The sequence below is a fragment of the Leptonychotes weddellii genome, chromosome 15, assembly GCF_054177405.1.
Source record: "Leptonychotes weddellii isolate Sample4059 chromosome 15, ASM5417740v2, whole genome shotgun sequence".
Lineage (NCBI taxonomy): Eukaryota > Metazoa > Chordata > Mammalia > Carnivora > Phocidae > Leptonychotes > Leptonychotes weddellii.
Window position 1 is genome coordinate 28,336,287 of NC_138383.1, and position 26,422 is coordinate 28,362,708.

The window sequence follows — 26,422 nt, forward strand, 5'->3', positions numbered from 1 at the left end:
TGTTGAATCTCAGATCTGTACCTCTGAAACAAATAATGCAATATATGTTAAGAAAAGAAAAAAAAAGAAGATAGGAGGAGTGGAAGAATGAAGGCAGGGAAATTGGAGGGGGAAACGAACCATGAGAGACAATGGACTCTGAAAAACAAACTGAGGGTTCTGGGGGGTGCTGGGAGGATGGGTTAGCCTGGTGATGGGTATTAAAGAGGGCACGTTCTGCATGGAGTACTGGGTATTATGCACAAATAATGAATCATGGAACACTACATCTAAAACTAATGATGTAATGTATGGGGATTAACATAACAATAAAAAAATTTGAAAAAAAATATATAATGAGGACTTAGTAAATATTATTTTTATTATTCCATACCTGTTCTCTGAGCTCCCTCTACACCCTGTCACAGCACCCACGCTATTAAATGGTCTGACACCTGACTGATGGTTTTCAATTGCTCTCCCTGCATCCTTTTCCACACCTCCCTCCCACTACCACCAACACATATATCCACCAACATACCTGAGTACACCTTGTACCCATTTGAAACTGTGATCTACTCTGGCATGTGATTCTTAAGAAGGAGTGGTCATCCCTGGTTGGGTCATTCAACTCAACCAGTGGTTCTCAACTGGGGATGATTTTGCCTCCCAGGGAACATTTTTGGTTATTGTAACTCAGAGGAGGTACTGTTGGCACCTAGTAGTTAAAAGCCAATGATGCCGCTAAACATCCTACAATGCACAAGGCAGCCCTCTACAACAAAGAATCATCTGGCCCAAAATGTCAGTGGGTGTCAAGTTAAAGAAATCCTGAATGAAATAGCAAGTTCAAGAATTACTTCTTCACCAGCATCAAATGCAATAACAGGCAAATTAGAAGCATTTCATAAATGTTGCATGAAGAAAAGGGGGCTGTAATTCCAGCACATGCTATAAACATTTATAATCAATATATATCCATATATATAAATACATCAAAACTAGCTAATCTCTATAGGTCTTTCTTTAAAGATTTTTAATCGAAATATTTATATCTTAATGTTTTAACAATCAACACTTCACTTTAAAAATCCTTTTCATTTAATCTCTTCTACTGAAGTAAAGCTGGCTGCCACAGGAGCATCAACCTAGAGGGGAGTGTTTAGCATTCTTTAACTAAAAAACCTAAAAAATGCCACCACCACACACACTCTCACAGGGCAGCCCGAGGTAAATGGTGGCACCTGCATATATGCTTTGAGCTACAATTCATCAATCACTAAAATTCAAATGAGTGCAGAGGTAGAAGGTGGTAATGATTCAGAGAAATGGGAAAAAAATTTCAATGCCAAATATCATTAATAAAGTTGACATCCTTTTCTAACATATAAAGGACACAACAATGGCAAAACACATAGCCTTATTTAAAAACACCTTCTGGGGCACCTGAGTGGCTCAGTCATTTAAGCATCTGACTTGATCTCGGCTCAGGTCATGATCTCAGGGTCCTGATATCAAGCCCTTGTCAGGTTCTGCACTTAGTGCAGTCAGCGTGTCTCTCTCCCTCTCCTCCCCTGCCCCCCTCCCATGCATGCTCTCTCTCAAATAAATAAAATCTTAAAAAACAAAAACCAAAAATACCCCAAATACCTCTGCTACTCAAAATTACAAAATGTCTCCTATGCTTTTAGATAAAGAATGATAAAACTGGAAGAACACATAGAAGAATACTGAAAATGTAATTGAGAATGAACTGCCAGAGTTGAAGTCAGTTACCATAAAGGATTTTTTTAAATGGCTAAAGTTTGGAATAATTCTATACGAGGAAAGCAATTTACAAATATTAATAAAGACTGACTTTAGGGTGCATGGGTGGCTCAGTCAATTAAGCATCTAACTTCAGCTCAGGTCGTGATCTTAGGTTCCTGGGATCGAGTCCTGCTTTGGGCTCCTGGCTCAGCAGGGAGTCTGCTTGTCCCTCTCCCTCTGCCCGTCCCCACCCCAACCCTCACCGCCCTGCCCCCACTCATGCTCTGTCTCTCAAATAAATAAATAAGTAAATAAAATCTTAAAAAAAAGACTGACCTTAAAAGACAAAAGTACTTAACACTTAATATTATAATTAGTTGTTTTTGTGCATGCCTTTCCCCTAAGCCTGTGAACATATCTAATCTCATCTTTGCATATCTAGCAAATTCAATGCCTATCACTGAGTTTACTGAATGAGCAGATGAACTGAATGAGCAGATGAACCATCTGTAGATTCCCCCACCCCCCTGTAAACCTCCCTTCTAAGTAAGACATATCCTTTTATGTAGTCAATTATCCACTTTGCCTTCCTCTGTGCTCAGTGTCCTAGTAAATCAAATTCAGTGGCACAATAAATGCTGTATTCAGATCAAGCATGTTGGATGGTAATGTCTCAATAACCTTTAACTACTCCCCAACACCAACACACAAAAAATCATTATTCCCACCTCCCACCAAATTATGACTTTATCATTCCATACCTTCCTCAGGGGCAGCTGAAGCTCCTTCAGGTAGTATAGGTTGTAATTCCCCAGTTTCAGAATTATTTTCCAAATCAGTCATTTGCATTCCTTCCAGACGACCTCCTTTAGCATTAGCCCTCAAAGGAGAAAACAGCCTGATATTTTTGTATAACTAGTCAGTGATACAATATATATTTTCTTCTTGTCCTGAAACTGAGCATGAAACCAAGGAGGGTATATGGCACTGGTGTTAAATATAAATTTCAAGTATTGTTTTTTAAAAAATTCACTGTAAGACCCACAATAAAAGGTTAGAAAATGATGGACTGTATCAATGGCAATATCCTGGTTGTGATATTGTACCAGTTTTTTGTTTTTTTTTTTTAAAGATTTTATTTGACAGAGAGAGAGAGACAGCGAGAGAGGGAACACAAGCAGGGGGAGCGGGAGAGTGAGAAGCAGGCTTCCCGCAGAGTAGGGAGCCCGATGTGGGGCTCGATCCCAGGACCCTGGGATCACGACCTGAGCCGAAGGCAGACGTGCCTAACGACTGAGCCACCCAGGTGCCCCGATATTGTACCAGTTTTGCAAGATGTCATCATTAGGGGAAACTGGGTAAGGTGCATAGGGTCTCTCTGCATTATTTCTTAGAACTGCATGTGAACATATAATTATCTCAATAAAATTCTGATTAAAAGACAAAAATAGAAGTCCTAAATAATATGTTCTCATTGATATGCAAAGACCTCAGATATATTATTGAGAAAATAGGGTGTACGTTTTGTATTAAAAAAGCTATATAGTCACAGTTGCTTAAATATGCATAAAAACTGAGAAGACACAGCATATATAAAAAATTAAAAATAGCAGGGATGTGTGTGGGCAGGTAGCTGGAAAACTAAGCAGATGGGAGACAAAGATGGGGAAATTTTCACTTAATATTCTTTTTTTACTTCTCTATTTTTGAACCACTATTAAAATTTTTGCTTACAAACTACTTTAAATCAGGCAAGGAAAAAAAGACACAAGTTAGAAAACACCACATAAGCCAGGCTAGCAATACAATTAATTGTAAAATGAGGGTTATAGCTAAGAGCTGCAGATATTTACAGAGGATTTTATAGTCTAGAAAAAAAGTCTATGTTCATATACATTTAATTGTTATGACTAAAGGCAGATATAAATATCTCCATAACAAAATATAAAAGCTAGTTGTAGCTTCAACCTGAAAGGAATATGTATAAAATCAGGGTAGGTAAGGAAGGACAAGACAATCCTGATGATTATAACACCTTTCCACTGCTTAAACTGGACCTAAAAGAGAAAACTAAAACATACCAGCTGTTCTTTTACATTTGGTAATTATCCAGACCTTAAAGCTATTTAAATTAGGTAAACTTAAGGGATGTTAATCTCTCTAAATTTAATTCAAAGTTTTTTTTCAAAGTCTCCAAGGTAGAACTATTCCATTGTTTAAACTTAGGAATGTATTTAATATCTATAAGATAGATGAGCAGATGGTATTAATGGCTCATCTAGCACATTCACAGATAATATATTTCATAATCACTCTATCTTTTTAATGGATGGAAGTTTAATTGACATGGCTGGGATCTGAACTTATGTTTCCTGGGCGAGAGATAAAGGTCACAATACACCCTTTTGAGAAATTCCAACTCTTGAGTTTTGAAGACATTTTCATAAGAGAAGAGAAAATAGGTGAGATAAAGTACAAAAGCAGTGTTAAAATAAAATTGCCAGAAGTGCTGTTACATACAAAATATTCGTAAAAGACCTATGACATAATACGGCCCACCCAACACAAATGTCTTTGAAAAGTGTGGAGGAGATAGAAAGGAAAAAAAAAAAAAGCTGACACATCAAAAACTCACAAGGCAGAATTCACACAAGGTTACACACTTCAGTGAAAATGATATCTAACATAACTGAACGTCTGAAACTATCCCATTTCATTCCATTAAGAAAAAAAGGTCTCTGATACTTTATAGTTAGATTTTAATACAACAAACTTTGTCTACTAAAAAATTAACAAAGTGGAAATTTATTCATTATGATGTAGACCAAAAGAACTTACCCCAAGGTGACAATTTTCCTCCTTTTCTCAACAGCAGGTAAACCATTGAAAACTGCAACCACAACAGCATCCGAATCCAAAGCTTGACACTGCCGGTCTTCAGATTTTGGCAAAATATCACTGATAGTGCCATGTGTTAAGGCTCGGGGAGAACTGTGCTTGCTCCCAGACTGAGAGCTTCCTGGGGAACCTACAGAAAAGAAAGGGGATACTTAGAAAGAAGGCAAACAAAGCTCTTTAGTCTCCACTTTAGAATATCTCACTACATAAACATTTTTAAACTGCAGGAAAACTCAAAACCAATTAAAAAATATATCCCAGTTTTTTGATGCCAAGTATTTAAAATTAAGGAATCCAGAATATGCAGTCTAATGGCTGCATTTTCTTACCAATGGGTCTGTTCTCTTGTGAGATCAAGGAACTTTCAAATCAAGTTTCAGCATTGTCAGTGCCTTTAAAGATCTAAATCTACGTACACCATAAGATCAGTTTTAAATAACAAACATCTACCCACTGAAATTACATTCTAAACTCTCCAAATTTACCTTCAGATAGAGTTTGACAGTCTCCCTTTGAACGGCTATTTTCCCCAGAGTCTATTGCTCTTCGAAGTGACAGACTACCTGCTATACTGGATCGAGCTGGCTTGGATGAATTACTCTTCTTATTTGTGGCTGCAAAGACATTTAAAAATATTTCCGAATAAGATAAAATAGCACAAAACTCACTACATAGGCAGTCAGAGGAAGGCTAATCTTATGGAATGTATTCTATCTACTGTGTCCAAAAAACCCAGGACACTCTGGTCCCAAATGGTTTATTTGGGGTCTTATGCAAAAAGTATTCCTACTTTGCTACTTGTGGACCAGAGTCTTAACAAAACCAGAAAAATATTAGTAAACCCCAAAAGAAAAATCCTACCAGATATGAACTCCAATCTCAATACCAAAGTATTAACAACAAAAATAAAACCCTCCAAAACACTTGAAAATTGTAAATTATTGGATTAACAAGAAAATCAATTAGAAATAAATCACAAATAAAATACACAAGATGTTTGTGGCTAAAATAATTAGGAAAAGAAAATGTACAGACTTATAATGAATTAGAAAAAAATGAAACTAAGTGGCCTACTACGCAAACTCGAGGAGCTAGAAAAAGAATAAAAATAAATAAAAAGAAAGAAGATATGCATTTAAAGGTAATAAACAGGATCAGCAAGGTAGCAGGACACAAGACCAAGAACTGATTATCTTTTTATAGACCAGCAAAGCACAATTCAAGAATGCAATTAAGTAACAATTCCATTTACCGTAGCATCAAATAGAATAAAATATTTAAGAAAAAATTTAATAAATACTTGCACATTGCAAACTATCACACACTGCTGAAAGATAATAAAGATGGATATTTTTTAATATTTCCAATAAATGCTTAATAAAAAAAAAGATGGGAAAAATACGGTGTTCACTGATCAGAAGACTTAATATTGTTAACATGGCAATACACCCAAAATTGATCTACAAATTCAACACAATCCCTATAAAAATTCCAACTGTTTTTTAAAATTTTATTTTTAATTTTTTTAAAGAGAGAGAAAAGGGGAGGGAGGGGCAGAGAGAGTAGGCAAGAGAGACTCTCCAGCAGACTCCCAGCTGAGTGAGTGAGGAGCCCGATGTGGGGCTCAATTCCACAATCCTGAGATCACGACCTGAGCCAAAACCAAGAGTTGGACGCTTAACCAAGCCATCCAAGAGCCCTAGCTGTTTTACTTTTTAACTGCAGAAATTGGTAGGTTGATTCTAAAATTCATATGAAAAGATCTAGAATACCCAAAACATCTTGAATGGAAGACTCATAGCAGCATTATTCATAATAGTCAAAAAGTGGAAAAACACTACATGATGCCCATCAAATGATGAGTAGGTAAACAGAACATGGTACACATATACAATGAAGTTATGATTCAGCCATAAAAAGGAATGAAATAATACATGCTACAACATGGATGACCCTTGGAAATGTTATGCTAAGTGAAAGAACCCAGACACAGAGGCCCATATTGTATGATTCTATTTATATGAAAAGTCCACAAGAAGTAAAACCATATAGAGAAACTAGACTAGAGGTTGCCAGGAGATATGGGGAGGGAAAAATGGAGAGTGACTGTTCACACGTCTGGAGTTTTTGGCGAGAGGGTGATGAAAATGTTGTAGACAGTGTTCTAGATAATGGTGATCATTACATGACTTTGTGAATATATTAAAAACTGTTGAATTGTACACTTGAAGAAAAAGATGTGAGAAAAAATTGCAGTGGAAAAATTGGTCTTAATGTATATATAAATTATAATATGGTCCTTAACCAATAATGCATTCTGTTAATGGACTATTAAATTAAAATAGAAACAAAGGTAGAATTTAATGTAATAAAAAGGTAGAAGATGCTGGAGTGGAGGGGGTGGGAGGGATGGGGTGGCTGGGTGATGGACATTGGGGAGGGTATGTGCTATATGGTGAGTGCTGTGAATTGCGTTAAGACGGATAAATCACAGACCTTTACCCCTGAAACAAATACATTATATGTTAATAAAAAAAAAACAGTAGAAGACAGTAAATGAAAATATATCTAAGAACTAGTCTTTGAAGAGACAAATAAAATGGACAAGTTTCCAGCAAGTCAAATCAAAGGATAAAATAAGAAAACACATATAAGCAAAATAAGAGAAAAAGTTTAACAGCCCATATTTAGAGAACTTTTTAAAATTTAAGAGACCAGAATAAGCGGCTTTATAACAATAAATTTAAATATTTAATAAAATGAGTAATTTTCAAGGAAAATTAATTATGGAAACCGGCTTAAGGAGGAGAAATATGAGACCAATAAACACACTGAAATTAAACAGGCTGTTAAAGTTCTGTCCCTGAAAGAACTATTAACTGGTTTTATGAACGAGTTTCATTAACTTTTAAAGAGCAGATAAGATGTTAAAATAATTTCATACCACAGAAAAGGACAAAAGCTTCTGAATTTATTCCATAAGGCTGGCATAAAATTGAAATTCATATGGGTTAAGGATAATTTAACAAAAATACAACTCGATTTTACTTATGACTACAATAGTCAAGAATTCTAAGTAAAATATTAGCAAACTGAATATGGCAGTATATTTAAAAAAATTATAAATTATCAAAACCAAATAGGATTCATTCTACTATCTCGAGAATGGTCATAATTAGATTAAGATAATTAGATAAAGAATGTAATTCTTTAAAGTTAAAATAATCAAACAAAACAATATGATCATTTTGACATAAGCCAAAAAAGCATAATTCTATACAACTTCTTGAGAAACAACAACCTCTTAGTAAGTAGAAAAAGAGGTAGTTTGGTGCAATGGTGAAAGCCACAGGCTCTGTGGTTCAAGTTCTTGGCTCTGCCAATTACCACTGTGAAACTCTGAGAATGCTGTTTAATGCCCTGTGCCTCCATTTATCTATCTGTAAATTGGGGATAAAAATAACTTGCCTCAGAGTTGTTGGAATTAAGTGAGTTAACACACATGTGACTTACTTAGAATGATACCCCACACAGAGTAAACAGTGGTACTTATTGTATACAGTAATTATTAGCAATAGAAGGATATATCTTTTAACTTGGTTAAAAACTATTAAAACATATAGCACAGGCGCCTAGGTGGCACAGTCAGTCATGCATCTGACTTGGTTTCGGCTCAGGTCGAGACCTAAGGATCATGAGATTGAGCCCTGCGTCCGGCTCCGCGCTCAGCACGAAGTCTGGTTGAGATTCTGTCTCCCTCTCCTTCTGCCCCTCCTGCTCCTGTGCTCATACTTTCTCTTTCTCGCTCTCTAAAATAAAAAAATAAATCTTTAATGAAATATATAGCAAATTTTATACTTGAGAAAACTAAAGGAATTCCTAAACAGAGTTGAAAACATTATAAAAATTCTATTACTGCTATTAGCATTGTTCTGAGATCCTAGCCTGGACAATGAAAAATGAAAAGTAAATAAGCAAAAAAGGAATGAGCAAACTGTAATTATTTGCTGATATGATCATCTACTTAAAAATTCAAGATAACTGACTGAAAAACTTAGAATTTAAAAATTTCACTAAGTGGGCTGAATACAAGACAAACATATAAAAACCAACAGTATTCCTACAAGTGACAAATAATTAGAAAATATTCTGGGGGGGGCAGGGGAGGAAATCCCACTCACAATAGCAACCTAAGTTATAACCTATTTAGAAATGAATATAACAAGACATATACAGAACTTATATTAAGAAAACTAAAACTGTGAAGTATAGATGAGAGATGACCAGAAAAATGGAGAGAAATACCACTTTCCCAGATATTAATGCTTCAATAATGAAAAATGTCAGTTCCCCAAATTAAATGTAATTAAATCCATTAAATAATGCAATTCCAGTCAAAATGTTTTTCTGGAAGAGTAAATATGCAAGAACCATCAAGAATATTTTGAAAACAAAAACAAAAATGAAGGCAAGTCAATTAGTTTACAAACTAGGATATATAGTAGTTAAAAACACTACAAATATTCAGTTGAACAATATCAAATTGCTGTTTTTGCAGGTCAAAAACAGTTGCATGTTGGCAATTTCATATGATTTAACCTCTGTGAACAAATTTAAAAACAGAACAATGCAAATATGGGAATTTGGTCTATTAAAGGATGCATTTCATATTGTTGGACAGAGTGGAATCTTCAAAAAACATGTTTCTTTTGGGGGGGAAAAAAATCACTGAACTTACCTCACACACCATCATGAAAAACAAATTATATACGGTATAGTGACCTAAATGTTAAAAAATTTAAAAAAATACCATAAGAAAACAGGGGTCATTTTTATAAACTTGGGAGTTAAAAAGGCCTTCCAAATAAAAACATTAAACCCCAAAACCATGAATACTATTAATAGATCTGTCTAAAATAAAAAATTTAAAACTTTTGTTTAGCAGAAAAATAAAAGCAAGTGACAACAGGAGGGAAGTACTTGCAAAAATAGGTAACAAAAGCTTTTTACAAAAGTCCATCTAAAGAGCATTACTTCTTTCTGTTTTAGATTGTCATTTCCTTGACAACTAGATGAGGTTGAGTATTCTTTGAGATGCATACCGTCCATTTGTATTTCTTCTTATGTTAACGGCCTAATCATAACCTTTACTTCATTTTCTATTGAACTGTCATGCTTATTTTAGGAGGAGCCTATGTATTTGGCAATCATCCTCTCCTCTATTCATCTCTACTGGATTACTGCCACCGGTATTAAGCATTAAAATATCCCATTTTAATAAACACACACACAGCCCAGAAATAAATGCTCACATATATACTCAAATGATTTCCTTTTTTTTTTTTAAGTACTCTCTACCTCCAACATGGAGCTTGAACTCACAACCCTGAGATCGAGTCACACACTCTACTGAGTGAGCCAACCAGGAGCCCCTTTAATGATATCCAACAAGGGTATCAAGACCATTCAATGATGAGAGGAAAATCTTTTCAACAAAGGGTGACAGGAAAGCTGATATCCATACACAAAGGAATGAAGTTGGACCTTTACCTAATACCATATACAAAATTAATTAAAAATAGATCCAAGACATTTATAAATATTAGATCTAAAACTATAAAACTCTTGGGGCGCCTGGGTGGTGAAGTCAGTTAAGCACTGGACTCTTGGTTTCAACTCAGGTCGTGATCTCAAGAGTTGAGCCCTGCAACAGGCGCAGTTTCTCTCTCTCCATCTCCTTCTGCCCCTCCCCCCCAAATAAATAAATCTTTTAAAAAAAATAACAGCAACAACAAAAAACCCCTACAAAACTTGTACAAGAAAACATAGGGGAAAAGCTTCATAGCATTAGCTTTAGCGAAATATGACACCAAAGCACAGGCAACAAAAGGAAAAAAAAAGATAAACTGGACTTCAACAAAATTAAAAACTTTTACCATCAAAAGATACCAGCAGACACTATAAAATGTTCAACACCACTGATAAATGTGAATCAAAAGCACAATAAGACAATAAAATACCACTTCACACGCATTACTATGGCTATTAGCAAAGACAAAACAAAACCACAAAATTGTAAGTGATGGGGAAGATGTGGACAAACTGGAGCCCTTGTGCACTATTAGGTAGGAATGTAAAATGGTGCAACCTCTATAGAAAACTGAATGGCAATTCCTCAAAAAATTAAAAACTGAGTTACCATATGATCCAGCAATTCCGCTTTTACATTTATATGCCCAGAAAAATGGAAAACAGGGTCTTGAAGAGATGAACACCCATCCTCACAGCTGCATTATTCACAATAGCCAAAAAGTAGGTGCCAATTCAGTGTCCATCAAAGGATGAATGGATAAACAAAAAGTGGCATACACATATACACACAACGGATTATCAAATAGCCACAAAAAGAGAATTCTTTTTTTTTTTTTTTTAAGATTTTATTTATTTATTTGACAGAGAGAGACACAGCGAGAGAGGAAACACAAGCAGGGGGAGTGGGAGAGGGAGAAGCAGGTCTCCCGCGGAGCAGGGAGCCCGATGTGGGGCTCGATCCCAGGACCCTGGGATCATGACCTGAGCGGAGGGCAGACACTTAACGAACTGAGCCACCCAGGCGCCCCCAAAAAGAAAATTCTGACACATGCTACAATATGGATGAACCCTGAAGACATTATGCTAAGTGAAATAAGCCAGACACAAAATTATGTTTCCACTTATACAAGGTACCTAGAATAATCAAGTTTAGAGAGACAGGAAGTAAATAGTGGCTGCCAGGCACTGGGAGGAGGAAGAGTAGAGAGCTACTGTTTAATAGGTAGAGAGATTCAGTTGTGCAAGATAAAAAGAGGTCTGTAGATGGATGGTGGTGACAGTAGCACAACAATGTGCATGTACTTTATGCCACTGAACAGTACTACTTAAAAAGGTTAGGACAGTAAATTCTGTTTAACAAATTGTGGTAAATTCCTTTTAAAAATTGAACATAGAATTATCATATGATTCAGCAATGCCATTCTGGGTATACCCAAAAGAACTGAAAGTAGAGACTCAAACAGATATTTGCACACCCAAATTCATAACAGCATTAGTCACAATAGCCAAAAGATGGAACCAATGCAAATGTCCATCAATGGATGAAATGTGGTACATACATACAATGGAATATTATTCAGCCTTAAAAAGGAATGAATTTCTGATACATGATGCAATATGGATGAACCTTGAAGACATTATGCAAAAGTGAAGGAAGTCAGCATAAAAAGACAAATACTTTATGGTTCCACTTATGTGAGATATCTAGAATAGTCAAGTTCAGAGAAACAGAAAGTGGAACAGTGGTTGCCAGGGGTTGGGTTGGGGGTGGAGTTATTATTTAAAGGGTATAGAGTTTCAGTTTTACAAGATGAAAAAAAGTTCTGTGACTGCATAGTGGTGATGGTTGTACAACAGTGTGAATGTACTTAATGCAACAGAACCATACCTAAAAATATCTATAATGGTAAGTTTTATGTTATGTACATTTTACCACAGTAAAAAAGAAATAGGTCAAAAAAAAAAAAAAAAGCATATATGCTTAAGAAAGTGAAAACATAGATAACAGCAAACTCTTTTTTGACTCCACATGCCTTCCAGGTACCACCCAAACTTTTGAAAGAGTTGTACAATAATGTTCCAGTTTCTCATTGTGTTCACCCTGCTACACTCCTCCATGGGAATGATTATTAAAAGGGCCACCGACATTTCAACTCGACACCTCTCAATGGTACGACCACTCCACTTCTTTCATGAGATATTATCCCTTCTAGTTTTTCTCGTACCTTAATGATTAGATTCTTTTCAATTTCCTTTACTGGCCTCCTCTTCATTACCAAGCCTTTAAATGTTAAAGTGCCCCAGAGACAAAATTTCTCTTCTCCATTTAAATTTACTCCATACTTGTTCTTATTCAGTCCCTGACTTTAAACAATATCTGATACTGTTGATTCCCAATTGTTTATGTCCAGCTGTGACCACATACGCTTCAGATTTATGTACCAATTCACCTGCCTAGAAGACATTTTACTAGGATAACTAGGAGACATCTCAAACCTAACATGTTTAAACAAGAATCCCTAACTTCCTGCCCCCCAACTCCCCCCTCAACCCCCACACCAGCTTTTCCCTTATTTGATTTGCATCTAAATTAATGATAGTACCAGTCACTAAGTTGCCTGGGACAAAAACTTAAACACGATTCTTAGTTTTTTTTTCTTTCCGTACAACACTATCCAGCCTTTCTTATCAGGGTTGTGGGAAAGAACTGAGCCCTCTTGGTCTAAAATATCCATTGTAATTAATGAACTGACTTCTATGTATCTAGAATAGTACTAGTTATGTAGCATCCTTGGAAGAATTAACAAAGATGGGAACCTCAGACGAGAAGGGCTGCTAGACTATGAGCAAGTCCACCTACCCACTGTAGTAACTCCAGAATAGGCCACCATATTTCACACACACTACTGTTATAGGCTGTTTCACAACCCCCATTCAACCCCTTTCAGACCCTTCTTCATACAAGAAGCAAAGTAATCTTTGTAAAAGGTAAATCCGATCATAAATGCCCCCTCCCCCACCCCCCCCTTTTCATTCTCTAGAGATCCTCCTAAAATCAGAATAAAACTCAAATCCTTATCCAGGTCTTACACGTCCATACCTGATACAGACCCTGCCTACCCCTCTGACTTATCTCCTAGTATTCTCCCCACTGCTTTGTTCACCATATTAAACCATACTGGTATTCCTTTGAGCTTTCAAACATGCAGAACAGCAAATACTTTATCAGTGACTTTGCATTTTCTGTTCTGTTTACCCAGAACAACGTGTCCCACAGATCTTTGCATGGCTGCCACCTTCTCAACCTTTAGGTCTCAGTTCAAATGTTGCCTCCTCAGAGACTTTCTCCTACCACCCTAACCTAAGCAGCACACTCCTCATCTTCCCATCCCACTCCTCTGTTGTTTCCTTCACAGGACTTTTTACTAACTGAAAGTATCTTTACTTGTCTACACGTTTTAATGTCCGATTCCCACCACATGAATATATGAAAGCAAGATCCAAGGGGTTAAGGATTTTTTTTTTTATAAAGATTTATTTATTTATTTATTTGAGAGAGAGAAAGAGATAGAGAGCATGAGAGGAGGGAGGTTCAGAGAGAGAAACAGACTCCCTGCCAAGCAGGGAGCCCGATGCGGGACTCGATCCTGGGACTCCAGGATCATGACCTGAGGCGAAGGCAGTCGCTTAACCAACTGAGCCACCCAGGCACCCCAAGGGGTTAAGGATTTTGTCTTGTTTATTGCCCAGCACAGAATATGCAATCAAGAAATGTTAGCTCTATACAGTAGAAAATATACAGTTTTGAATGGGAGAAAAGGCTGTATATATAGTCTTACTTCATTGTAAGAAAGACGTTTAAATATTATTCTGAAAATAACCCATTCTCTAGCTTCCCAAATGACAGAGAAATGACATTAAAGGATCCACTTACAGTTTCGTATGTAACCAGCAACTGATGACTTTGCCAAGAGCTCCATTCCCAAATCCTGTAATCTGCCACAGTTTTCGGCTCCACAAGCAGCCAGAGCTGCCTGGTCAGCAGAAAAAAGGCTTGCCTGCATGTCTCCAGAAGCAGCATTGCTGCTTTTGATTTCTGAAAGTGTATTCTTTACATCAGTTTTCATACATCGAACTTCAGCCATCTGAGTTTTGAGTCTTTTCAGCATCTTTAAATCAGAGGGAACTCGCCACATGGCCTGCTGCTTCCTTTGGTCTTTATCTTTTCGAGAATATGATGCTTTAGAGAGAAAGTTACAAGTCATGTTCCATTCATGATAATGTCAATATATGCAGACTTGATGTGTAAAAAAGCTAAAGTGCTTTAGGTGGTATTAATAATAAAAGCACACATTAAATTCCATTAATGAAAATAAAGATAGCTACAAGTACCCTAACTTTATTCATACCTTCAAAGTTAGAATCTGGTTTATGTGATAACCACTCAAATCTGAATTAGTTATTTAATTCTAAAAGTTTAAAAAAGCTGCCCTACTGCCTATGCTTTCTTCTTTATACTTCTCCATTTTTCTCAAATTTCCTACACTGAGCTTTTATTATCTTCATAATTGAAAAAATGAAAACAACCCAGAAGCCAAACAGTCAAATCTGCTATACACAGTATGTACAAATACACATATTCCAACTAAGTTTAAAAAGTTGTCCAGCTATTAAGTGCCATGGAACATCATAAAAGAATATTTTCCTGTCACTGAGTCTTTACAGTCTCTAAAGTAACAATGTTTTCTCTCTTCCCAGAGAAAGTAGCTGTTTTTCAAACCACCCCCCACCCCGCAAATATTAAAAGGAGAGGCGTATTTTGAATATCAAAGAATGTTATGACTGACTCAAAGCAAAAAGAAACCAAGCCCTACAAAAAATGGGGGACCAATGGGCACTAACTAGACATCTGAACTTGCCTACATATTGCAACAACCTTCTACCATAAAAGAGGGAGTACAGTAAAAAGTAGATATTATAGTGTGTTCAATAGCCATTCCCCCACTTCTAACTTGCCAAAAGGACTCAGATTGTGTTTAGGTGTCAGGTGGTAGGCAGCAATGTGCTCAAGGAGGTTAGATCCCTCCTTTGGCCCCAGGGCATATGGGTCATTCCTCTGACAGTGTTTAGGGAGGGTATATGACTCACTTCCAGCCAAAAGTCTTCTGGGAGTCTTCTATCTTAATAGGAGATTTTATTATCTTTGTTTATTTAAGAAATATCCGTAAGGAGCTTACTGAATTAAATTAAGTCATTTTATTCTCTCATATCAATCCTCTGAGGTAACTAAATTCTATTTTTATCTTCATTTTATTTTATGGGGGGGAGGGGCAGAGGGAGAGAGAGAATCTTAAGCAAGCTCCGCGCTCAGCACGGAGTCTGACATGGGGCTCGATCCCATGACCTGGCCAAAATCAAGAGTCAGACACTTAACTGACTGAGCCACCCAAGCACACATAAAAAGAATTTTCTATAAATGAGGTGAGTAAGTTGAGATTTTTGAAACTCAGGATTTGGTCTCAGATCTACCATTTAGTTGCTGTAACTACAGAGAAGTCCACCAACTTCTCAGTCCATTATTTATTTATAAAATGAAGACAATAATATACACCTAACAGGGTTGTCACCAGGCTCAAAAAACTGTTCATGAAAGCATTCTATGGTGTAGTCCCCATCCAACCCCTTTCCACCAAGATGTCAGAAATGTTTTCTAAAACCCTAATCAGATATTACTTTCCTGCTTAAAATCATTCATGAAAGCACCAGCATGGCCCATTATCTGAGGCCCCTGTCTCTCAGCGGCTTTATCTTCTACCTCTACCCCAAATACATCCCAGTGTTTTGGTATTACTTGCAACTCCGTAATACACAGGCAATGCTACACTCCACTCCTGTACTTTACACATGCCCTATTCCCTTCTCTCTCTCTCTCTGTTAACCCAAACCAGAGGAAATCTGAAATGTCTACTCCTTCAGGCACCTAAACCACCGAGAGAGGCATCTCTTCTTCCAAGTCAATTCTTACCTTATTTTTTATAGTACTTGGAGCATACTTCTATTGCAGCACTTGTCACTTCTTACAGTAAGGAAGACAAACATATAGACTGTGAACAATTTATGGTGGAGATTACATCTTAGTGATCTTTGTATTTCAGGCAAAACAACTTATGGCACAAAATATTCAAAATGTTTTGCTAAATAAAATCTTGCACCCCACATCTATATGGACTTAAATATGAAAATCTATATTAACCCACATGGTTCAGTTTATTATTACTAGAAACTGACAAGGATTTTAAAAAGTAAAAATCCCACATGGGAAAATTTAAAAAAAAATTAATCAAGCCTCCTTAATCTGATAGACAACTACTGAGCCTGTTTCAAATGCTAGGCATTGTGCTGGGCAGGGAATACGACAGTGAGTAAGATGAACCCCTGGTCTTTGCCCTCACAAAGCTCACAGTCTAGCTGGAAAAGTGAAAAATAATTTTAGTACCATGTGATAACTGCCAAGACAGGAAAGTGTAATGAGATCTTATACCACAGGAACCTGGCAATTCAATACTGCACTGAAAATAAGCATTCCTGAATGTGCCAGGTTACAAAGTTAATTAGAATTGAGTCTTGTCTGTAACAATTCTTTCATATCATTCAGTTATGACCTTCAAGATTGTCAGTTCTCTAAAGCCTCTCCTCCAGACATCAGTATCTATCAATGCTACCACCATTTCGGTCATCTAAGCTTCTTCAGAGTCCTCCTTACCACATTCCATTCAGTTGCCAACCCTCTAACTTGATGAGATTCCAAATATTACCACTGCCATGCTACAAGTAAAATCTTAATTATATATAGAGTAGATTACTGTATTCCTTAGAGGTTAAGTGGAACTTCTATAATGTCAGAAGATTCTGAAGACCTTACCTTAGATCCACATATTTTTCAGCATATGATGACTGAGAAAATATCCAGAAATGTATGAATTTGCCCTCTCATACTAAGAACCACTGAAATAAACTTCTACAATAATACCCTCCTTAAACTTCCATTTCTGATAGTTTTCTGGGCACTGCCAGCTTTCCAAAAGCAGCTTGAATCAAACCACTCCTAAACTGCAACAATGGCTCCCCAATGCCCACTATGCATCATTCCTCAGGCTAGCATGCAACACCTTCCACAGAATAACCTTACCTGACTTTCTATTTCTGCTTACTACTACATGTACCATAAAATCTGGTTCAACTATATCATCCGTCATTCATACCCTGATGCCTCTTAAAATACTCCTTTTTACAGTAGGGTGGTTAAGAACATGAACTTGCAGTGAGTCTGATACATAAAAGGTTCACTCAATATGTATTGAAAAAAAGAATTAGAGGAAAATAAAGGAATACTATGAACAACTCTATGCCAACAAATTTCTGATGACCTAGATGTAATGGACCAATACCTTGAAAGACAACCTGCCAAAAATCAAAGAAGAAATCAACAGTATGAAGAGGCCTATATCCACTTTCTATTATCTCCAATAACAGAAGTAGAGGCAGTACTTCCAAACTCAATCTACAAGGCATTATTCTAGTATCAAAACCAAAGATATTACAGGAAAACTACAGACCAGTATCTCTCATGAACAGAGATATTAAAATCCTCAGCAAAATATTAGCAAATTGAATCTAACCAGGTATAAAAAGAATTATATACCACAACTAAGTGGGATTTATCCCAAGTATGCAAGGCTGGTTTGACATTCAAAAATCAATAAATGTAATCCATCATATCATATCAATAGATGAGGAAAAGCATTTGACAAAATCTAATATCCATTCATGAATTAAAAGAAAAAAAAACTCTTAGTAAACTAGGAATGGAGGAAAACATCTTCAACTTGATAAAGAATAGCTATGAGAAACCTATAGCTAACATCATACTTAATGGTAAAAACCTTGAAGCTTTCCCACCATGATCAGGAACAAGGCAAAGATGTCCCCTTTCATCACTCCTTTTCAAACTGTACTGGAAGTCTTAGCTAATGCAATAAGATAAGAAAAATAAAATGAAAGGTATACAGATTGAGAAGGAAAGAATAAACAAAGAACCAAAATAAACATTGAAGCCCAAGCAAGCATTTTAATAAAAAGAAGGCTGGATCTTTCTGCAACATTAGCTTTTAATATTCTCTCACAGATATGTTATCTTCAGGGCGCCTGGGTGGCTCAGTAGTTAAGCGTCTGCCTTCGGCTCAGGTCATGATCCCAGGGTTCTGGGATCGAGTCCCACATCGGGCTCCTTGCTTGGCAGGAAGCCTGCTTCTCCCTCTCCCACTCCCCCTGCTTGTGTTCCTGCTCTCGTTATCTCTCTCTCTGTCAAATAAATAAATTAAAAATTAAAAAAAAAAAAAAAGATATGTTATCTTCAGTTGGTTTCCATGACTCCATTTTCTTGGTTTCTCTCCCTTCCAAAGGCTCTTTGATCTGGTTCATCTTTCACACACTCAGTAAAAACAGACGTTCATCAAAATCATGTCCTTGGCCCTTTTCTCATTAAAATTTTCTTAAAACTCTCTCTTCTACAATCTTACTCCCTTAGTTTTAATTATCCAGTATCACCTCTAGGCAAATAATTGTATATATTCCAGTTCTTAATTTTTAGCTATCTATTAAGCATCTCCACTTTGATATCCTACTGGCATGTCAAACTCAAGACGTTTAAAGACTTGCTCTTCCTCTCTACTATTCCCCCTCCCTTCCTTGTCACCAGCATTTTGAACACCTGGATTTAGAAAACTAATTTTTGGATAACTGAGATATTCTGTTTACAGTTTGCATTCATTTTTCCAATGACATTGAATATTTTTCAAAAACATGATTTTACCCATCTATAAAATATGCATGGCTAAACTAGAATTTTTTTTTTATTAAAGATTTTTTACTTGACAGAGAGAGAGAGAGACAGCTAGAGAGGGAACACAAGCAGGGGGAGTAGGAGTGGGAGAAGCAGGCTTCCCGCTGAGCGGGCAGCCTGATGCGGGGCTTGATTCCAAGACTCCGGGGTCACGACCTGAGCCAAAGGCAAATGCTTAACGACTGAGCCATCCAGGTGCCCCTAAACTAGAATTTTTTAGACATAACTGTATTGCTGGATATTTTCAAACAACTCTGTTTTCTCTTTGGGATATACTCCTAGAAGTAAAGTTACGGGATTAAAGGACAGAGGTATTTTAAACCTAGTGCAAAAATTTCCTTCAGGGGCGCCTCAGTCGCTCAGCTGCGTCTGACTTGATTTTGGCTCAGGTCATGATCTCAGGGTTATGAGAATGAGCCCCACATCAGGCTCCATGCTGGACGTGGAGTCTACTTGAGATTCTCACCCTCTCCCTCTGCTCTGCCCCCACTTGCATGCACATGCGCTTTCTTTTCCTCTACTAAAAAAAAAAAAAAAAAAAAAAAATTCCTTCAAAAAGGTTAAACCAATGTACACATCCACCTGCAGAACCAAAACTTGTCTGTTTCACTATCTTTGTAAATAACACAGGTTATAATTTAAGCAAAACCTTTGTCAAGGTGTTAACTTTTTTTTTTAAGCTATTTCTTAGGCTGCCTGGTTGGCTCAGTTGGTAGAGCATGTGACTCCTAATCTCAGGGCTGTGAGTTTGAGCCCCATGTTTGGTGTAAAGATTACAAAAAATAAAATCTTAAAAAAAAAGGCTATTTCTTTGTTGATCACAAGAACCATGTGTAATTTTTATTTTCTTTGTAATTTTCTGTATTTTCCAAATTTTCTACAATAAAAATACCTAAGAATAATGTAAAATTATATACAATGTGATAAATTTTATAAAAGTACAAATAAAAAATGTACTTGGGTCACAGATAAAAGGCAAGTATTTCATAACATTACTGAAGACAGCCTTTCAAATTAAGGACCCAGACTTCCAGGAAGTATACCTTAGAAAGAAGAGGCCTAAATAATCCAGGCTCTGAAATCACCACCCCCACTAGAGCAGCTCTGTGTTTTCTACACTGAAGCTCTACCTCAGACTTCAAAAAATGAGTTTTGCTGCTTTAAAGAAGCATCAAAATCACTATTCTAAATCACTGATACTTGATTTGTGTAATACTATTATTTAAGAAGGTAGGAAATATTGAGTATATATTAGAAAGTTTTCTAAAAAATCATTTTTAAAATGTGGCATTTAAAGGTAAATCCTTAGCTGTTCAAAATGACTATGCCTAAGAGTTTCAAAAAATCCAGGTTTGACTATACATCTAATGTGTGTGTATATACACCATATTACAGTGACGCAGATATAATTTCTAACAAATAACCTTTGCAAATAAATCATTGATGCTAATTGGTATGCATTTTTAGACTACAGAACATCAAAGCATGAAACCATCTTTTTCTATATTCCATTTAGACATAGTTCCACTTAGAAGTCAGGGAATTCATGAAAAACTCTAAGTTTTCACAAAGAGGACAACTGTGCTTCATACAAATCAAACTGTGAATCAGACACAATCTAAATGTCAAATCATATACAAACATTGTAACAGGCATTAAGACATTGCACAAAACACCACTGAACAATGACCAAAAAATGATTAATATAAATGTCAATTTTATGACATATAATGAAAAATCAATTTGCTACAGAAATGTCCTGTGTTCCAACACTTAAATGAGACACTTGGATTAAAATCAAGAGTTGTTCTGAAGAATCACAGAAAAAAGTGAAATTATTGTTAATATTTTACCTGTGGGTTGCAAAAGTGAAGCAGGTGGGCGAGGCTGTAAGCCCCACAAATTTTCCATACTATTCCGGTCCTTAAGGTCCAACAAATGTATTAAAATTAACGGATCAATGTCTAATAAACTACTGGTAGCAGCAGAGCATAAATGTGCTCTTCTTGACATTCTGCTACTGGCACCCACATAACCATGGTTACTACCTGCAAAAGAAACAGAGATGTAGAAAATGCATGCTACAAGTTTACACAAATTCAATTAAAAGAAAAAGTAAATTGGTTAGTGTTGTTTGAACACTTGTCTATGGACCTATCTTTTAGGAGTTGGTGTGTCAACATGATGAGAAGCAGAAAGGAGAAACCAGATTGCCAGAGAGGTGAACACAAGCGTAGTGACTAAGCACTGGCCTCATTACCATCCAGAATTCAGGAGGAACCCTCAACCCCATCCTTAACCCTAGAAATAAAAAGGCAGTAGCATACACAATATATGCAATCAGGGGGATGAGGGAGAAAAAAAGTAGAATATGTCCTATAACCCAGTGGTCTTGAAAGAAAGACAAATCCCCATGATATCACAAATCCCAAGGAACTAGACACCAAAACAGTAATTTTCTCGAGGAGTTTTCAGACTGAAACTTGTTAATGACTGATGGACAGATAGACACTGATGAGCAATGTCATATCTGCATCACCTATACTGGACTAAGCTCCTCCTTAAGCTAAAGAAACCGTTTGACTTTTCTCTAGTGCCTAGTACAACACCTACCAAATATTAGGTATGGAAATGGTGGTTAAACTGATCTCCCTCAATAAAACTATTTAAATGTATTCTAAAGAAACCTAAAATTTAAAAATGTTACATGCAACAAAGTCTTAAAATAGATAATATAAAAATAACACAAAATAATCAGGTTCTGACTATTCATGAATGTTTCAAAAAGATCTAAAAGGAAGTAACTTAGGAGAAAAATTCCAATTATTCAGAAGCTTCAAGCCAATTATTTACTTATATGTGTTTCATCTATATTCACATCCTCACCTTTTCCAACTTCCTCCTCTTCTAACGATATCATCCTACTGCAAATTTTTCTTTCCAGACTCAGTACACCCCCCTGCAACTCCTTTTAAAAAAACAGCAGAAAACTCTCCTTTTCCTCAACTGCTACAAAGGTGCTCAGTGCATCCAAGGAAGGCGTTGGAGTGAGGCTCTCATTTCATTTGGTGACTAGCATCGTGCCTGGCAGCAACACTCAGCATTCACCTGCACCACGGCCGCCAGCTCAGGAGCTCATCTGCATCTACTTAGCACTCATCCTGCAACGATGATGAGGTAACAGCCGTAGAGGATAAGATCAATGTCCTCATTAAAGCAGCTGGTATAAATGTTGAACCTTTCTGGCCAGGCTTGTTTGCAAAGGCCCAGGCCAAAGTTAGTATCAGGAACCTCATTTGAAATGCAGGGGCTGGTGGACACCAGGACACCAGGAGGAGGTCCTGGCCCTTCTATCCCTGCTGCCCCAGCTGAGGAAAAGAAAGTAGAAGCAAAGAACTGGAATAAAAAACAAAACCAAACCAACAAAAAACTATCTGCAACAGGAATAAAATATAGTTGTGGATAGAAGAAAAAAAAGAAAGTGGAAGCAAAGAAAGAAGAATCTGAGGAAGTCTGATGATGACATGGGCTTTGGTCTGACTAAACCTCTGTAACGTGTTCAAGAAAAAGCTGAACCTTTAAAAAAAAAAAAACAGCAGAAAACTATCCCCTCTCCACCTTGAAACAGTCTTAACCCTTTTCCTTTACTGGGAAGTTTCCAAATAGGCTGCATTTGAGAGGAGTTTTAAACATTACAGATTGCTAGCTCTACCACAAATGCCTAAGTAAGATTACGGGAGTGGGACGTAGGATCTTTTTCTTAAAAAAAAAAAAAAGCTGCCCAGGTGGTTCTAACTGGGTAATAAGTTACTCAGTAGCCCTGTGTACTCTATCTACTGCCCTGATATCTGGTTCTTCTTTAGAAATAGAAGTTGGGGCGCCTGGGTGGCTCAGTTGGTTGAGCAACTGCCTTCGGCTCAGGTCATGATCCTGGAGTCCCGGGATCGAGTCCCGCATCAGGCTCCCTGCTCAGCGAGGAGCCTGCTTCTCCCTCTGACCCTCCCCCCTCTCATGTACTCTCTCTCATTCTCGCTCTCTCAAATAAATAAATAAATCTTAAAAAAAAAAAAAAAAGAAATAGAAGTTGCCCATTTTTCCACAATAAGTGGACCCATTTAACACTAGCACTCTTCAATTTCTCAATGCTCTTCCAGGCCTTCACCAAAACAAAAATTCTTTCTTTTGTGATTTATGCCCTTTGGCTACTCCCTCCCTCCCATGTTCCCAACCTTTCTACTCACTATCCAAAGGCATCAAAGACTTGAGCATCTATTTCAGTTTCCCTTTCTCAGAGCTGATATTGCATTGTTCTGGGTGTGTTGTGTAGGTCTTTCTGTCTCATAAAAAGTGTACGGCCTAATAAATGCTCACAAATTAATGGTGCCCCCAAATCCCCCCATGTTTCCTGAAATTGCTCACTAACCTTCCTCTCCAAAGGTAACCTTCATCCTGAGTTAAACACCATAATTTTGCCTGTTTTTGAACTTTATATAAATGAAATGATACAGTATGTGCTCTAATATCCTGCTTCTTTGTTCAACATTATGTTCAAGAGATTCATCTATACTGATGTATGTAGCAGTTTATTCATTTTCATTCTTGCTGTGTGGCATCCCAGTATATGAATATATCCCCATTTCTTTCTTTATTCTATGTGGAAAGAATTTAGGTTGCTTCTAGTTTTTAGCTGCTAAGAATAAGGCTACTGAAATTCTAAGTAGATTAACTGCTCTTGAAGGTCACATGAAAACAATATAAAACACCTCATAAAAAAGCAAATGAATCAGTGACAGGTTCCTTGCTTCCTGAGCCAAGCCCCTGCTAAAATGTTACACTGATCTACCCAAGTTCTTCATTTTATCATAGTGCCTGTATGCAGTAGCATGACATTCAAGGTCCTACACAGTCTAGTCCTAAACCAGCTTTTTCCCATCTTTTGTTATAATTTACATTTGTTATAAATTACATTGTTATAAATTACACACTGGCAAGGTATGAGAGTTTCCATCTCTCTACATGCTTGCAACATTTAGTATTGCCAGTTTAAAATATATATATATATTTAAAGATTTTATTCATTTATTTGACAGAGACACAGCAAGAGAGGGAACACAAGCAGGGGGAGTGGGAGAGGGAGAAGCAGGCTTCCCGCGGAGCAGGGAGCCTGATGCGGGGCTCCATCCCAGGACCCCGGGATCATGACCTGAGCCGAAGGCAGACGCCTAACAACTGAGCCACCCAGGCGCCCCTTAAAAATATTTTTATATATTAGCTGCTACAATGGGTATGCAATGGTATTTTATTGGATTTTTATTCGGCATTTCCCAAAAAAATAAAGAAAAATGAGCCTCAGAGATCTGTGGGATCTCATCAAATGTACCAACATATATATAACGGAAGTCACAGAAGAGCAAAGAGTACAGATGAAAGAAAAATGGTTGAAAATTTCCAACGTATGATGAAAAATGTTAATCTAACACATCCAAAAAGCTCAGCTCAACAAACTCTATGTAAGATAAATAAACTCAAGAGATCCACACTGGGACACATCATCAACTTGCATTTCTCTGATAAAAGAGTTTGAGTACTTTTTAAAATGTGCACTGGCCATCTGGATAGCCTCTTCTGTGAAGTGTCTATTCCAGTCTTTTGTCCCTCTTTTTTTCCTAGGAGGTAGTCTTATCTTTTTCTTATTGATTTACAGAAGTTCTTTATATACTATGGAAAGTTTTAGAAATTTTTAATTTACTCTGATTAATAAAAGTTATGTTTTTTTAAAAGAAAAAATCAATGCATCTTTCTAGAACAGACTATACACCTGAGATCTTCTAAGCAGTTAGATATTATGGGTCTAGAGATCAACACATGATTGTCCCACAGGTCTCTTAAAATCAACACTGATCAAACTGAATATATTATGTTCTGCTCCTAGACTATCTTATGTAAGTGCACAGCCTAACCTAGAAACCTTAAGGAATCATCCCCACATATCCACCAAATCCATCCCATCCAGTTAGATTCCCAAGTCCTATAAATTCTGTAACATCTTTCAACAAATTTCATCTCCACCCCTACTGCTATTGCCTTAGGTTAGGCCCTCATAATTCTCCCTCCTGAAACATTTCAGTAGTTTTCTAACTGATCTTGTCTTTTGATTCATCTTCCACTATGTAACCAAATCTGACCAATGTTTCTTTTAAAGACCTTTAATGGTTCCACAGAATAAAGTCCAAAATCCTTAGCCTAGCAAATGAGACTTTCCATTACCTGATTTTGCTTCTTGCTTACCAATCTCACATTGGCCTGCCCCATATAAAGTCTCAACTATTTGAAGTTTCCTAAAAGAACAGTGCTGCATCTTTTCCCTGGAATGCCTTTGCTCTCTTATCTCATTATTTCCCTGCAACTCTAATGAACTCTTAGCTCTTCTTTCAAGAACAAAATCAAGCATCACTCCCTTTCTAAAGCCTTTCATCCATTCCTAACAAGCTGTTCTATTTTTGGTGTCACCCTGTATTTACATCTATAATCACAAAGTTCTGTAATGACTAATGCTACATTCTCATTTTGGAGATGATGCTCATTCATCTCATAATCCTAGTGAACAACACAATGCCTGATACCTACTGGGCATTCTTTAAACATTACTGGAACAAGTAACCTTAAAAATTCTTAACCTGGGGATGCCCAGGTGGTTCAGTCAGTTAAGTGTCTGCCTTCGGCTCAGGTCATGATCCCAGGCTCCTGGGATTGAGTCCCGCATCAGGCTCCCTGCTCAGCGGAGAGCCTGCTTCTTCTGCCTGCCACTCCCCCTGCTTGTGCTGTCTCTCTCTCTCTCTGATAGATAGATAGATAAATAAATAAAATCTTAAAAAAAATCCTTAACCCGAAATAAGTAACAAATGTTGTAATAACCTACACACTGTCAATTTACAAGTGTGTTATATTGCTAGAATCTTTTAGTTATCAAGTATTAGGTTTCATAAATCACACATGTGAGGCAAATATAGAACAGATGTTTCCTATTCAGTTGATTCAACTAGCTAATGTTCTAGATTAGAATGATACTTTTTGCAGGCACCTGGGTGGCTCAGTTGGTTAAGCATGTGCCTTCGGCTCAGGTCATGCTCCCAGGGTTCTGGGATAGAGACCCGCATCGGGCTCCCTGCTCAGCTCACAGCATGCTTCTCCCTCTCCCTGCCTCTCCCCCTGCTGGGCGCGCACGCGCGCACTCTCTTTCTCTGTCAAAATCTTAAAAAAAAAAAAAAAAAAAATAGAATGATACTTTTTATTTAGAATGAT

The 26,422-nt window shown here is 37.0% G+C and overlaps 1 protein-coding gene across 7 annotated transcripts in view; it reads right to left on the minus strand.

Moving 5' to 3' along the window:
* Nucleotides 1-2,240: 2,240 nt before the first annotated feature.
* Nucleotides 2,241-26,422, minus strand: part of TRIM37 (tripartite motif containing 37) — a 141,846-nt gene continuing 117,664 nt past the window's right edge. For 3 of the 7 annotated variants that reach the window (XM_081806031.1, XM_081806027.1, XM_081806032.1), the window contains 5 exons: nt 20,974-21,168; nt 14,153-14,458; nt 5,112-5,240; nt 4,567-4,756; nt 2,249-2,626 (listed from right to left, as the gene is read on the minus strand). In XM_081806031.1, coding sequence (XP_081662157.1) covers nt 2,479-2,626; nt 4,567-4,756; nt 5,112-5,240; nt 14,153-14,458; nt 20,974-21,168 — 968 coding nt within the window. In that variant the 3' untranslated portion in view covers nt 2,249-2,478. Of the gene's footprint in view, nt 2,627-4,566; nt 4,757-5,111; nt 5,241-14,152; nt 14,459-20,973; nt 21,169-26,422 lie in introns of all 7 variants that reach the window. The other 4 variants (XM_081806029.1, XM_081806030.1, XM_081806028.1 and 1 more) reach the window with 3 other exon arrangements.